The sequence below is a fragment of the Cervus canadensis genome, chromosome 6 (genome assembly GCF_019320065.1).
Source record: "Cervus canadensis isolate Bull #8, Minnesota chromosome 6, ASM1932006v1, whole genome shotgun sequence".
In the NCBI taxonomy this organism is placed as follows: domain Eukaryota; kingdom Metazoa; phylum Chordata; class Mammalia; order Artiodactyla; family Cervidae; genus Cervus; species Cervus canadensis.
The window spans coordinates 50,145,124-50,160,119 of record NC_057391.1 but is presented as its reverse complement, the minus strand read 5'-3'; the positions used below and the strand labels follow the sequence as shown (position 1 = coordinate 50,160,119).

The 14,996-nt window shown below is 39.6% G+C and overlaps 1 protein-coding gene across 2 annotated transcripts in view; it reads left to right on the top strand.

The window, feature by feature from the left end:
- The window catches only part of TEX9 (testis expressed 9), a 90,077-nt gene that overhangs the window by 57,619 nt on the left and 17,462 nt on the right, over window positions 1–14,996 (top strand). Inside the window, exons 10-11 of one of the 2 annotated variants that reach the window (XR_006270063.1) lie at window positions 7,695–7,829; window positions 14,198–14,338. Coding sequence is in view for 1 of the 2 variants with exons in the window: in XM_043471887.1 (XP_043327822.1) it covers window positions 7,695–7,829 (135 nt within the window). In the remaining variant the exon portion in view is untranslated. The remainder of the gene's footprint in view (window positions 1–7,694; window positions 7,830–14,197; window positions 14,339–14,996) is intronic. The other variant, XM_043471887.1, reaches the window with a different exon arrangement.

Genomic DNA, 14,996 nt, shown 5'->3' with positions numbered 1-14,996 from the left:
TTGTTTTTTTTGGTTTTTTTTTTTTTTTTTTTTGGTTTCGTAACTAGTTTTATTTTGATAGATTGTGTTAGATGGTGGCTTAGTTCAAAGCTTTCAAATTCACTCTGGCTGATTTTAAATCCAGTGGGACCTAGAGCAACAGTCTAAAAGCTTTGGAATTTTTTTTTTCATCTTATAGGGATAATAACAGTAGCCATGTTATGGACTATCATTAGGTATTTTCAACAGGTTAATATGTAACAAGTTAATATATGTGAAGTATTATGACACATATTACACTTGTTTTCTTTGTTTAAAGATATACTGTGACTTATATGTTGTATAGTTTCTGACTAAAAGTCCACAGTAATTCTTTTCGTTCTATTTTTGTAGGCAGTGTGTCTTTTTTCTCTGTTTTTAAGACATTCTCTTTGTTGGTGGTTTTCAGCAATGTCATAATGATGTGCTTTCTCAGTTTTCTGAGTGTGGAGTATGTATTCTGCCTGGAGTTTGCTGAGCTTTTTTTCCTAGCTTGTTTTTAAATAAGTTTATGTATTTATTTATTTATTTTTGGTTGTGCTGGGTCTTTGTTGCTGTGTGGACACTTCTCTAGTTGCAGTAAGTGGGGGCTACTTTTTGTTGCAGTGCATGGACTTCTCATTGCAGTGGTTTCTCTTGTTTGCAAGAGCATGGGCTCTAGGCACGTAGGCTTCAGTAGTTGTGGCATGTGGGCTCAATAATTGCAGCTCTTCGGTTCTAGAGCAAGACTCAGTAGTTGTGGCTCATGGGCTTAGCTGCCCTCTGGCATGTGGGATCTTCCTGGACCAGGGATTGAACCCATGTCTCCTGCATTGGCAGGTGTATTCTTAACACGGAGCCACCAGCAAAGCCCTTGTTGAGCTTTTTGAATCTGTGGGTTTCTACCTTGCTCCCCTACTTGAGACTATAATTATACTTATGTTAGATTACTTGATATTTCCACATTAATAATATCAATGATATTTAGGTTGCTGATGAGCTGTTTTTAGCCTTTTTTTTTTTTTCCTGTTCTTTATTTGGATAGAGTCTGTTGCTGTATCTTCAGTATGTTACTGATCTTTTCTTTGTAGTGTCTGTTAGTGTTAGTTGCTCAGTCGTGTCTGACTCTTTGCGACACCATGGACTGTAGCCTGCCAGGCTCGTCTGTCCATGGAATTCTCCAGGTGAGAATAGTGGAGTGGGTTACCATCTCCTACTCCAGGGGATCTTCCTGACCCAGGGATTTAACCCAGGTCTCCTGCATTGCAGGCACATTATTTACTGTCTGAGCTACCTGTAATGTCTAGTATGCCCCTATACCTAAACAAAGATACTCATTTTTATATATGCATCTGTAGAAGTTCCATTTGATTTTCCTTTGCATATTCAATTTATCTTCTCATTAAATTAATGTTTTGCTTTAATCACTTATGTATAATTAAAATAACTCTTTGACAGCCTTGTTAGCTGGACCCGTTATATTTCTCACTTATGGATTTGTTTCTATGGACTGGTTTTTTTCCTCTGGCCATTGGTCACATTTTCCTGCTTGCTTCTTGGCTTGGTTAGTGCTTTTTTTTTTTACTAAATGCTGTTGTTGAATGATTCTATTTAGTGTGCTTTTTGAAGACAGTGTTGGATTTTTACAGGTAGTTATTTGCCAGTTTAATAGAGGAGCCTTCAGAGATAGTTCAGCTCTACCCTTAATGCTTCCCCTAAAGAAACCTTTCATGATCTCCACCAAATACCCCAAATGATCATTGAGGACTGTCCATTCTGGCTAGTTAGAGCTCAGATGTCTTCTTGCACTGTATGATCTATGGGATTTGCAGTATTTACAGCTCCCAAATTGTTTTTTGTCTGGCCTTGTTGAGTTTCCATGTGTTGAGGTGTGGCCTAGTCCACAGTAGACTCAGGGGACTTCCTATGTAGATTTGTGAAGCTCTCTCCTAATGTGGTTCCTCCTTACTTGAACCTTCATATAAATTCCCAGCTGCTTCAGTCTCCTCAACTCTGATCTGTTTCCTCAACTCAATGGACTTCTGGACTATTTTTGTGTTTTTCTTCCCTGTAGGTACTGTATGAAAATTGTCTCCCAGAAGAATGCTGGGGTGATTGTAAAACTCATTTATTTCCCTTTTCTCAGCAATCACAACCCTACTGTTTTCCAGTATCTGTAAATAGTTATTTAACATATCTTAATCATTATTTCTAGCTGTTTACAGTGCCTTTTTATGTTAGCTGTTTATTATTTCTTGATGGCTGGAAGACTTAATCTAGATTTTATTTTGTTTTTTGGTTAAAATAAAGTTGCTGATACGCTCCACAAGTTTCTCTGATTGTGAATATGTCATATTAACACTCCTATTAACATTAGTAACTCACCTTTAAAAAAAAAGTCTGCCCTTTAGTTACTTTGCTTCAGGTAAAATTGATCTCTGTGTCATTTCCTAAAGCTGCTTTCTTTTCTGCTTTCATAGTAAAAACTCCTCATAAGCATTTTCTTACCTCCTTCAAGTCATTTCCTTATCTTGCAAAGAAAGCTTTTTTGTATTTTTGTCTATATGTGTCCTGCAAAATCATGATATGAATGGTACCTTGGCTTGGTTTAATATTTCTATATCTATCATATATATAATAATTGTGTATTCTCATTTTTATATGTCTTTTTACATAGCTCTGTGCCTTCCCCCATGTTTTTCATATCCTTCTTCCCCAACTTAGATTCCATTGTATGTGACTTAGTTATGTACTGAATATATTCTTAATTTCCCTGCTAGTGCTGTGTGGCAAAACCCAACCTAATTCCCCCCCATACTGCCTGCCTAAATGTACAGCCAGCCAGATTGGTGCTACTTTAATTTTATTTATAAATATCAAGTGTAGTGCTGTTTTCCTCTCCTATTTTCTGAGAAGTCAGTTTCCTCTCCCATTGTCAGAGCTGATTATTAAACAGGTGATCTTCTCCCCTCATGTATCCAGTGCCTCTTCCAATGTTACTATTCTAAGTTCATGACCTTTCCCCCCTATTTTACTAAGAAAACAGCAAATTTTACTGTCAGTCTCTTGGTCTCTGTACCCTCATCTACTCTGCTTTCCCCCTCATTATGATGAATTACTCCCTCTTTTATCTAAAGCTTATCACCTCACTGTGCACTGGATCCCATACAGTCTGCTAGTCAAGGACTTTGCTCCTATGATTATCCTATTTTTCCTTCTCGCAGAAATCAAATTTGCTTTATTATGTAATTATTTGCATTAGCATACAAACATGCCATAGGATCTCCAATATATATATTTTTAAAAACCTCCATAGATCTCATTACCTCTGGCCCTGTATCATTACTCTGCTTTATAGCAAAGCTTCTTAGAATAGTTGTGTATGCTCAATTTCTCTGTTCATCATTTGCCATTCTCTTGAGAGTCCCTTGGACTGCAAGGAGATCCAACCAGTCGATCCTAAAGGAGATCAGTCCTGGGTGTTCATTGGAAGGACTGATGCGGAATCTGAAACTCCAGTACTTTGGCCGCCTCGTGCAAAGAATTGACTCATTGGAAAAGACCCTGATGCTGGGAGGGATTGGGGGCAGGAGGAGAAGGGGATGACAGAAGATAAGATGGCTGGATGGCATCACCGACTCGATGGACATGAGTTTGAGTAAACTCCGGGAGTTGGTGTTGGACAGGGAGGCCTGGTGTGCTGCGATTCATGGGATTGCAGAGTCGGACACGACTGAGCAACTGAACTGAACTGAACTGAGATTAAAACAGGTAGACTTCCATCTTTACTCTGCTTCTCAGTAATTCACATTAACAGTTCTAGTCAGTTATTGTTCTTCATAGTAATTGATATCAACACTATTTGACATAGTTTATTTCTTCCTCCTCAAACACTTGATTTGACTTCTGGAGCATCACACTCGTAATTTGCTTCCTTGTTTTCCTGACCTTTGCATGTTGGAGTATTCAAGGCTCAGTCCTTGACTCTTTTCTCTGTCTTCATCCAGTTCTGAGATACATCATTCATTTCCAAGGCTTGGTATACCATCCACATGTTCATCACATCCACGTTTCCACTTCTTGCTGTGATCTTTCTTTGAGCCCCGGGCCCTGTGTGTTCTCAGTTCCTCTGTACCTGTGTATCCGTAGTTCCACACCCACAGATTCAACCAGCAGTAGACCATGTATTACTGTAGTATTTACTATTGAAAGGTTTCTACATGTGAATGGACCCACATAGTTGAAATCCATGTTGTTCAAGGGTTAACTGTAATCCTTAAAAAACTTAGATCAACACACACACAGACACACCCCCTACTAAAAACCCTCCAGAGATTTTTCATGTCATTCAGAATAAAATCCAATCTCTGAGGTAGGGTTTACAAGGTCTATCTAACATCTCCTGCTGTTTCTGCCATCTCAAGACCTAAAACTGCATGTGTCACTCAGCTGAAGCCACACTGACCTTTGAATGTGATCTTTGAATATGTCACATGGATTTCTACCTCAGGGTCTTTGTCTTATTTGTTCCTCCAGATCTGGACATGAATCATTCCCTCATTTGGAAGCCTTCCCCTAACAGCTATATCTTAAATAATTATGTCCCTTCCCCATTGCTCTGTCCTTTTTTTTTTTTCCTTGGCCATGCCAAGCTGCTTGTGGGATCTTAGTTCCCTGATCAAGGATTAAACCGAGGCCCATGGCAGTGGAAACACAGAGTCCTAATCACCAGACCACCAGGAAATTCCCTACTCTGTCCTCTTACCCTTTTTCTTCATAGGCCTTATTACTATAAGATGTTACATATGAGTATGTAGGAATGTGTTTATCATCTGTATCTTCCTCTATAGAGTGCAAGCTTTATGAGAGTAGAACTTTGGTTAATTATCCTGTGTCCATCATGTAGTATTGTTGCTGTTGGTGAGTCGCTCAGTCACGTCCAACTCTTTGCAGCATCTTGGGCTATAGCCTGCCATCCTCCTCAGTCCATGGAATTCTCCAGGCAAGAATACTGGAGTGGGTAGCCATTCCTTCTCCAGGGAATCTTCCTGACCCAGGAATTGAACCCAGGTCGCCTGCATTTCAGGCAGATTCTTTATTGCCTGAGGAAGTACTACCAGGGAAGCCCCATCATGTAGTATAATACCTGGCTATGTAGTAAGTGCTCGATAAGTGTGTTGAATAAGTAAAACCTATTAGACATATATATTACTACTCCCAATTTCAGACTGAATCAGTCACAGCTGGCAGGTTTTTTAATTCCAAATTTATTGCATTTTGAACCTCAGTCACTTGTTTCTAGAACTTTGATCATTTATTTGTCATTATCTGACTATTCCTCATCTGAATTACTGTGGCTGTGTGACTCTTTAAGCATTTGCTATATTTGTCATGTACTTTGGTTACCAAGGGCTTCCCTGACAGCTCAGTTGGTAAAGAATCTGCCTGCAATGCTGGAGACTGGGTTGGGAAGATACCCTGGAGAAGGAAAAGGCTACTACTCCAGTATTCTGGCCTAGAGAATTCCATGGACTTTATAGTCCAGGGCTCCCAAAGAGTGGGACACAACTGAGCAACTTTCACTTCACTTGGTTACCAATGTATACCTCTTTCTTGCACTCCCCCAGTGCCTTATGAAGGCATTAAAAATTATGGGACAATCACAGATTATTTATACTTGGATATCTTAGTATTTGAGTTTTAAAGTTAGACTTGATTTTCTATAAGCTATCCAGCTTTTTCTTTTAAAGTTAGTGTAAAATTCAGGACTTGAGATTTTTAATAAAATTTTTCTCTAGCAACACGTAGACTTCTTAACTTATAGGGTAATAATAGACTTGTTTTAGGAGAGAGTTTTCATCTTAAAAATACTCAATAATAACATTGGTATCTTGTCTGTACTTTCTTTTGTAAAAAGTACTTAAGCATGGCTGAAAACAGAAGGCTTTTCAAGTTTTTGATAAGATTAACCCTTTGCTTAGTGGCTTTTTCTCATATAAGAAAACTTTATTTCCTACTTCATTATTCTTCTATCCTTTTCCTTTTTCACTTTTCCCAAGAAATGGGGCAGTATTGATTTAGTGGTAGGGGAACATCATGTGGTAAAGAAGGTTTTTTCATTTTTCTGTGAAGTAGGTTACAGAGTCACTAGCAGGAAAGAGAAGCGCAAAGATTCATTTCCATAGTCTTATGAGAAGAGGCTGAAATGAAGCAGCAAGAACTGTGGCCGTGGCAGCTAATGAGAATCTGCCTTTTCCGCGTGAACAGCGAGAGAAGTCAGGCCCCTCTGAGTGTCGCTGCCACCCACAGAGCTGTGAAGAAGGCTGGCAGGAGCAGATGGTATCCAGACACAGTTTGATTTGTTTAGAAACCTGCATAAAGAGCAGCATGTGTTGTGTTTTGTTTTCCCCTTAATTACTCAGAACCAGGGAGATCAGTGTTCAAATAAAACACAGTGATACAGCCAGGAGAAAAAATTAGAAGAAAACAGACAACTCTGTTATTAACGGCATCATTTCAATTCCATGATATTTACTGAGTATCTGCTTTGTATAATGCTATGTACTCGGCATTGTAGGGCATGCAAAGTAGAGTGAGTTAAGTATTACAAAATAAATTCAGTTCAGCAAATATGGTATTAGTGCTCTGTATTTGCCGCTGAAATACTGTGAACGTAAAAATTAAAGTAGTTTCTATCCTTGAGCTTACAGTATAGTGAGGGGAATTAAGTAAATGGAGAGTTCAGTTCCCCACAGGCAGGCACTATGATATATGTGTATCAACGTGCCATAGAATCTCTGAAGAAAGGGTACTTCATCCAACCTGAGAGGATAGTGAGGAAAGGCTCCTGGGAGAAGGTAAAGCCCTAGTGTATAGCCCTAACTGAGGGTTAAAGGATGAATAGGTGTTAGCCAGTTAAAAATGAGGGGTGGAGAGAGATCAGGGCAGAAGGAAGAGCATGCTAAAGGTCAGAGGCAAGAAACATCATGACTCTTCAGGAGAGAGCCAAGCAAGTACTACCCATAGAGCTGAAGGCAACATTTGTAGGAGTAGGTGAGATTATGGTGCCAGATTGGGATGGAGCTTGGAGTTTGTCCTGTATGTTCGTGCTTCTTCCTGTGTGGCCTGTAGACTCTTCAACAGCAACCCTTAGTATATTTGCAGAAATGCAGGTCTAAACCCACACCAGGATGTGAAAAATATCCTTAAAATCTGTTGTTTTTGCTCAGAATTGGGGTTTTCTTACCTGGCTAACATAGAATGCTCTGTATTTGACAGATATTTCTTAAATTATATATTTTATCAGGTTTATACAAGCACAGTATCAGAGAATTTATGTCTTAAATTGGTGTTTGGGGAGGTTTCCAAGAGAACTATGGTTATAAAAAGATTTTTATAAAGTAAATACAGAAGACATGTATACTGTATCTTGGGATCAGTAAAAAGAGGCAGAAAATTCCAAACAAAACTCAATCTGAAAGCCTGATTTGTGACTATATCTTTAAGGATATTTTTTCCTAAAACCAATTCAGCGTGGGAATTCCCTGAAACCTCTATCATTCAATGTTCAGTCTCTGGCTGTGTATGTGTGTGTGTATAATTTAGGAGAAAGCAAGGAATATAGAAATGGAAAATATTGAAAATATCAGAGGGAACTTATGTTTATAAATGTTCTGTTTGTCTCTTTTGCTATACAGGAATTAGAGAATAAAAGAAGACTGCAAAAACAGGCTGTTGCTAGTCAAAGTGCCATGGAAGTTCGCTTAAATCGAGCTCTAGAAGAAGCAGAAAAGTATAAACTAGAGTTAAGTAAACTAAGGCAAAATAACAAGGTATGGAAAAACTGAATAGTTTTGGCAGTGATCACCAATCACTATGGGACTATTGGTAACTTCCTTTTTTACGCAACACTCAAAAGTAATAGTTTTTAAAGTATAATTCTTGGTGTCATGGTGAACATATCTTTTCAAAGAAATGCACTCATTATGAATATGTGTATTTCTGGTAAGTTAGGTTTATATTGTTTGGACCAGTGCCATCATTAGGTGATAGCACAACTCTTTGGAGGAGGCATTCATTTTTCCCTCCAAGAGATCCTTATCGTGGGCCCATATTACATGCCAGACACTGTGGGAATAAATGGTGGAAAAATGTGTCTTGTCTCTCAAGTCTGTTATATCCTTCTCTGAAGATCAGTTTTCCAGTATATAACACAAGGGGCTATATTACCAGGGCAGCTGGTTGTCAAACTTGAGCACATATCAGAATTACCTGGAGGGCTTATTAAAACAGATTTCTGGGTCCCACCCACAGATTTTATTATTCAGTAGTATGGGGTGAGACTTGAAAATGTGTGAGGTTTTTTTTATTTTATTGGAGTATAATTGACTTAAAACGTTGTATTAGTTCTGCTGTACAGCAAAGTGAGTCATATATATGTATATATATAATATCTCCACTGTTTTTTAGATTCTTTTCCCATATAGGCCATTACAAAGTATTGAGTAGGGTTCCTTGAGCTACATAGGAGGTTCTTATTAGTTATTTATTTTATATATAGTAGAAGTATGTATATGTCAGTCCCAGTCTACCAGTTTATCCCTTCCCCACCCCCTTACTTCCTCATTACCATAAATCTGTTTTCTAGATCTGTGACTCAGTTTCAGATTTATAGATAAGTTCATTTGTTCCCTTAGATTCTGCATATGAGTGATATCATATGATATTTGTCTTTCTCTGTTTGCTTACTTTAACTCAGTATGATGATCTCTAGGTCTGTGCATGTCACTGCAAATGGCATTATTTCATTCTTGATTTTGGCTGAGTAATATTCCATTGTATATATGTACCACATCTTTATCCATTCCTCAGCTGATGGACATTTAGGTTGCTTCTTCCATGTCCTGGCCATCATAAATACTGCTGCAGTGCACACTGGGGTGCATGTATCTTTTTTGAATTATAGTTTTCTCTGAATATATGCCAAGGAATGGGATCATATGATAGCTCTATTTTTAGTTTTTTAAAGAACCTCCATACTATTTTCCATAGTGGCTGTATCAATTTACATTCCCACCAACAGAGCAAGAGGGTTCCCTTTCCTCTACCTCCTCTCCAGCATTTATTGTTGGTACATTTTTTTGATGATGGCCATGCTGACTAGTGTGAGGTGATACCTCATTGTGGTTTTGATTTAATTTCTCTATTGATTAGTTAATGATGAGCATCTTTTCATGTACCTCTTGGCCATTTGTATGTCTTTGGATGAATATCTATTTAGAACTTCCACTCATTAAAAAAAAATTTTTTGATTGAACCATTTTTAAAGTCTTTATTTAATTTGTTAACAATATTGCATCTTTTTAATAATTTTTGTGGGGTTTTTTTGCCACAAGGCTTGTGGGTTCTTAGCTCCCTGACCGGGGATGGAACCTGCACCCCCTACAGTGGAAGGTTAAAGTCCTATCTGCTAGACTGCCAGGGAAGTCCCCCAACTCATTTTTGGTTTATTGGATTCTTTGTTATAAAACTACATGAGCTGTTTCTGTATTTCAGAGATTAATCCCTTGTCAGTTGCTTCATTTGCAAATATTTTCTCCTATTCTGAGGGTTGTCGTCTTGTCTCTGGTTATGTCAAAGAGTTCTCTGCCTATGTTTTCCTTTAAGAATTTTATAGTATCCAGCCTTACATTCAGTCTTTAATCTATTTTGAGTTTATTTTTGTATGTTATTAGGGAGTGTTCTAATTTCATTCTTTTACATGTAGCTGTTTTGTTTTCCCAGCACCACTTATTGAAGAGACTGTTTTTTCTGAATTGTATATTATTGCTCCTTTGTCATAGATTAGCTGACCATAGGTGTGTGGGCTTACCTCTGGGCTTCCTATCCTGTTCCATTGGTCTATATTTCTGATTTTGTGATTTTGTGCCTGTACCATATTGTTTTGATGACTGTAGCTTTGTAGTATAGTCTGTTTTTCTTTCTCAAGATTGCTTGATCATTTGAGGTCTTTTGTGTTTCCATACAAACTGTAAAATTCTTCGTTCTAATTCTGTGAAAAATTGCCATTGATAATTTGATCGGGATTGTATTGAATCTGTAGATTGCTTTGGGTAGTATAGTCATTGTTACAAATTGAGTCTTCCAATCCAAGAGCATAGTATATCTCTCCATCTGTTTGTGTGTCATCTTTGATATCTTTCATCGGTATTTTATAGTTTTCTTAGTATAGTTCTTTTGTCTCCTTGCTGTGCTATGCTGTGCTTAGTCGCTTAGTCATGTCCGACTCTTTGCGACCCCATGGACAGTAGCCCAACAGGCTCCTCTGTCCATGTTTGTCTCCTTAGGTAGATATATTCCTAGATGTTTTATTCTTTTGATGCCACACTAAGTGGAATATTTTCTTTCATCTTTCATTGTTAGTGTATAGAAATGCAAAATATTTTTATGTATGTATTTTCTAACCTTGCAGCTTACCAAATTCATTCATGAGCTCTAGTAGTTTTCTGGTAGCATCTTTAGGATTTTCTATGTATAGTGTCACGTCATTTGCAAACAGTGACAGTTTTACAATTCCTTTCCACTTTGGATTTCTTTTTTTCTTTTACTTCTCTGATTGCCATGGCTAGGACTTCCAAAACTATGTTGAATAATAGTGGCAAGAGTAGACATCTTTGTCGTGTTCCTGATCTTACAGGAAATGTTTTTAGTATTCACCATTGAGAATGATGTTTGTTGTGGGTTTGTCATATATGGCCTTTATTATGTTGAGTTAGGTTCCCTCTGGGCTTCCCAGGTGGCTCAGTGATAAAGAATCTTCCTGCAGTGCAGGAGATGTGGTTTCAATCCCTGGATCAGGAAGATCCCTTGAAGGAAATGGCAACCCACTCCAGTAGTCTTACCTGGGAAATCCCATGGACAAAAGAGCCTGGCAGGTGACAGTGTCCATGGGATTGCAAAAGAGTCGGACACAATTTGATGACTAAACAACTACAAGATTCTGTCTGGGCCCACTTTCTGGAGAGGTTTTTTTTTTTAATCATAAACAGGTATTGATTTTGTCAGAAGCTTTTTCTGCAACTATTGTGATGATATATGTTTTTAATTCTTCAGTTCAATGTGGTTTATCATACTGATTTGCAGATATTGAACAATCCTTGTATACCTGAGGTAAATACCACTTGATCATGGTATGTGATTCTTTTGATGTGTTGTTGGATTCTGTTTGCTAGTATTTTGTTGAGGACTTTTGCATCTGTGTTCATCAGTGATATTGGCCTATTATTTCTTTTATTATTTTGTCTTTGTCTGGTTTTGGTATCAGGCTGATAGTGCCCTTGTAGAATGAACTTGGGGAGTGTTCCCTTTGTCTCCAGCTTTATGGAAGAGTTTCAGAAGGGTACATGTTCACTCTTCTCTAAAGTGTTTGATGAAATTCACTTTTGAAGCCATCTGGTCCTGGTATTTTGTTTGTTGAAAGGTTTTAATCACAATTTCAACTTCAGTACTTGTGGCTGAACTGTTCATATTTTCTGTTCTTCCTGGTTCAGCCTTGGAAGATTATATCTTTCTAAGAATTTGTCCACTTCTTCTAGGTTGTCCATTTTATTGGCATGTAGTTGCTTATAGTCTTTTATGATCCTTTGTATTTCTGTAGCATCCATTGTAGCATTTCCATTTTCATTTCTAATTTTATTAATTTGAATCCTCTCCCTTTTTTTTTTGATGAACCTGGCTAAATTTTTACAATTTTATCTTCTCACAGAACCAGCTTTTAGTTTCATTGATCTTTGTTATTGGAGCATTTAATCTGTTTACATTTAGTTAAGGTAATTATCAATATATATGTTCCTATTGCCATTGTCTGAATCTTTTGGGTTTCCTTTTGTAGGTCTTTTCTCTTTCCTTCCTCTTTTGGTCTTTTCTCTTGTGATTTGATGACTGTCTTTGTTGTATATGGATTGCTTTTTCTTTTTTGTGTGTATGTCTATTATATTTCTTGGGTTTGTATTTCCTGTGAGGTTTTGATAAAGTAATCTATATACATACATATATATATATATCATATGTATATGTATATATGAATAATTGAGGTGTTAGTTGCTCAGTCATGTCCGACTCTTTACAACCCCATGGACTGTAGCCCACCAGGCCCCTCCGTCCATGGAATTCTCCAGGCAAGAATACTGGAGTGGGTTGCCATTCCCTTCTCCAGGGGATCTTCCCAACCCAAGGATAGAAGCCGGATTTCCTGCACTGCAGGCAGATACCTTATTGGTGAGCCAACAGGGAGGCCTATGTACATTTATATATGTGTGTGCCTCTTAATTTCAAATGCAGTTCCCATTTTCTGCATTTGTACGTTCCTCAGTGTTGCTGGATTTGATATCATATTTGTATATGGGTGATTTCCTGCTTTTATTGCATGTTGGCCTTACCAGTGAACTTTCCCATTTGTGATCTTGTTTCTAGTTGTGGCGTTGCCTCCCTTCCTCCCCCCCCCCCCAACCCCCCCACCCCAAAGAAGCTCTGTTAGCATTTGTTGTAAAGCTGCTTTGGTGGTACTGAATCCTTTTAGCTTTTGCTTATCTGTTAAGCTTTTGATATCCTTACTGAATCTGAATTAGATTCTTGCTGTGTATTCTTTTTTGTACGTTTTTCTCTTTCATCACTTTAAATAAATATATCATGCCACTCCCTTCTGGCCTGCAGAGTTTCTGCTGAAAAATTAGCTGGTAACCTTATGAGTATTCCCTTGTTGCTTTTAATATTTTTTCTTTTTAATATATGTTAAATTATAATGTGTCTGAGTGTGTTCCTCTGTTTATCCTGTATGAGACTCTCTGTACTTCCTGGACTTGGGTGACTGTTTACTTCCCCGTATCAGGGAAGTTCTCCATTGTAATCTCTTCAAATATTTCCTTAGGCCCTTCTCTTTTTCTTCTTCCTCTGGGACCCCTGTAATTCGAAAGTTGGTGCATTTAATGTTATCACAGAGGTCTCTCAGACTGTCCTTATTTCTATTTTGTTCCACAGCATCTATTACCACCATTTTTCTCTTTCAGCTCACTTTTTCATTCTTTTGCCTTAGTTATTCTGCTGTTGATTCCTTCTGATGTATTTTCTTTTCAGTGATTGTATTGTTTGTCTTCATTTGTTTAGTTCTATTTGTTAAACATTTCTTATATCTTCTCGATCAATGTCTCCATTCTTTTTCTGGAACCTTGGATCATGTTTACCATCATTACTCTGAATTCTTTTTCAGGTAGATTGCCTGTTTCCTCTTCATTTAATTGTTCTTGTAAAGGTTTCTATCTTGCTTCTTAATCTGCAACATATTTCTTATCTCATTTTGTCCAACTTAACTGTGTTTTTGGTCTCCTTTCCACAGGCTGCAGGATCGTAGTTCTTCTTGCCTATGGTGTCTGCCCCATGGTGGGTGAGATTGGTCCAGAGACTTGTGCCATTATCCCTTTGATAAGGGATTCGACTGGTGGTGTGACCAGAGCCTACTCGACATTTATCAGGGCCTCCTCTGTGCTCTGTAGTTGTCTTTGCCCTGTCAGAGGTGGGGTTTCCTCCCTGGTTGTTGGGAATAGAGACCCCCAGATCTGTTTCTTAGCTGTGTTTCTGATCTGTGATGCTAGCTAGGTATGACTGGAGAACTTCCACTGGGAGAGAAGCAACTGAGTGTCCCTCCTCTGAAGCCGTTCACCTGTGCATGTGCTCCGTCGTGTCCCCTTTCATCCGTTGTGTGAACTCACAGAATACCCTGTCATTGGCACTGCCCTCGGTCCCACCTTAACTGTGGGTGTGCTCACAATCGGGACGGTGACTCTGAGGTCTTGTTTTCACCAGGCCACTGGTGCAGATCCACTGAGGTCAGGTTCCGGGACTGTGGTGATTATGTACCTGAGCCGGCTGTGGGGGCCGTGGAGGCAGCTCAGACTCTGGCCCGGCCCAGCGCCTGCAGTGTATGCCCACACAGTCTGCAGCAGCTCAGGCCAGCCCATCCCAGCTGCAGGAGCATTCGCTGTCCTTTCAGATGTCTGCAGGTACTAAACTTAGGAAGCTCTCAGTGGGGGTGTAACCCCGAGGTTCACGCAGAGGCGAGGAGAGATTTCAGCTCTACTTCTTAGTCACATGGCCCTCTGGGCTCCGCTGTGGTTTCAGCACCACCTCTGTGTGTTTCTCCCATCAGAGTCTGCTCTGGAGGTAGCCTGGGCACACAAGGCCATCAGGCCAGAAGGAACCGAAGTAGTGATCCGGTGAGCAGGCCACCCAGGCAGGAGGGTGCTGGGATAGCGACTGGAAAGTGAAAACCCATTAGGCAGTGACTGGGGTGAGTGGATCGCCCAGGCGGGGGGAGGGGAGGGAGAGGTGATGACAAGGGGCACAGGCTGTCTCCGGCAGAGCCCGTGGCTGAAGCGGCTGGTGCGCGAGGGCAGAAGCTGCAGTGGCAGCCCCACCCTTTGTGCATTACCACACAGTGGCACTCTGTGCAGCCATCCAGACTTCTTCCACCAGCACTCCTAGTTTTGGACCTCCTCATTCCCACCCCCTCAGGCTGTTTCCTCAGAGCTCAGAGCCGTTCCCACCCAGGATTTGCTTTCCAAACCTCACATTCCAGCACCTATCCCCCATGTGTACCTGTGAACACCCATCCTAGGCTGGGGCCTACAGGGCTGTGGCAGGGACCCTTTGTTTTGTTTTGTTAATTTATTTAATTGGAGGCTAATTACTTTACAATATTGTGGTGGTATTTTTTGCCATACATTGACATGAATTGGTCATGGGTGTACATGTGTCCCCCATCCCGAACCCCCCTCCCACCTCCCTCCCCACCCTATCCCTCTGGGTTGTCCCAGAGCACCAGCTTTGAATGCCCTGCTTCATGCATTGAACTTCCACTGGTCATCTATTTTACATATGGTAATATGCGTGTTTCAGTATTATTCTCTCAAATCGTCCCACCCTCGCCTTCTCCCACATAGTCCAAA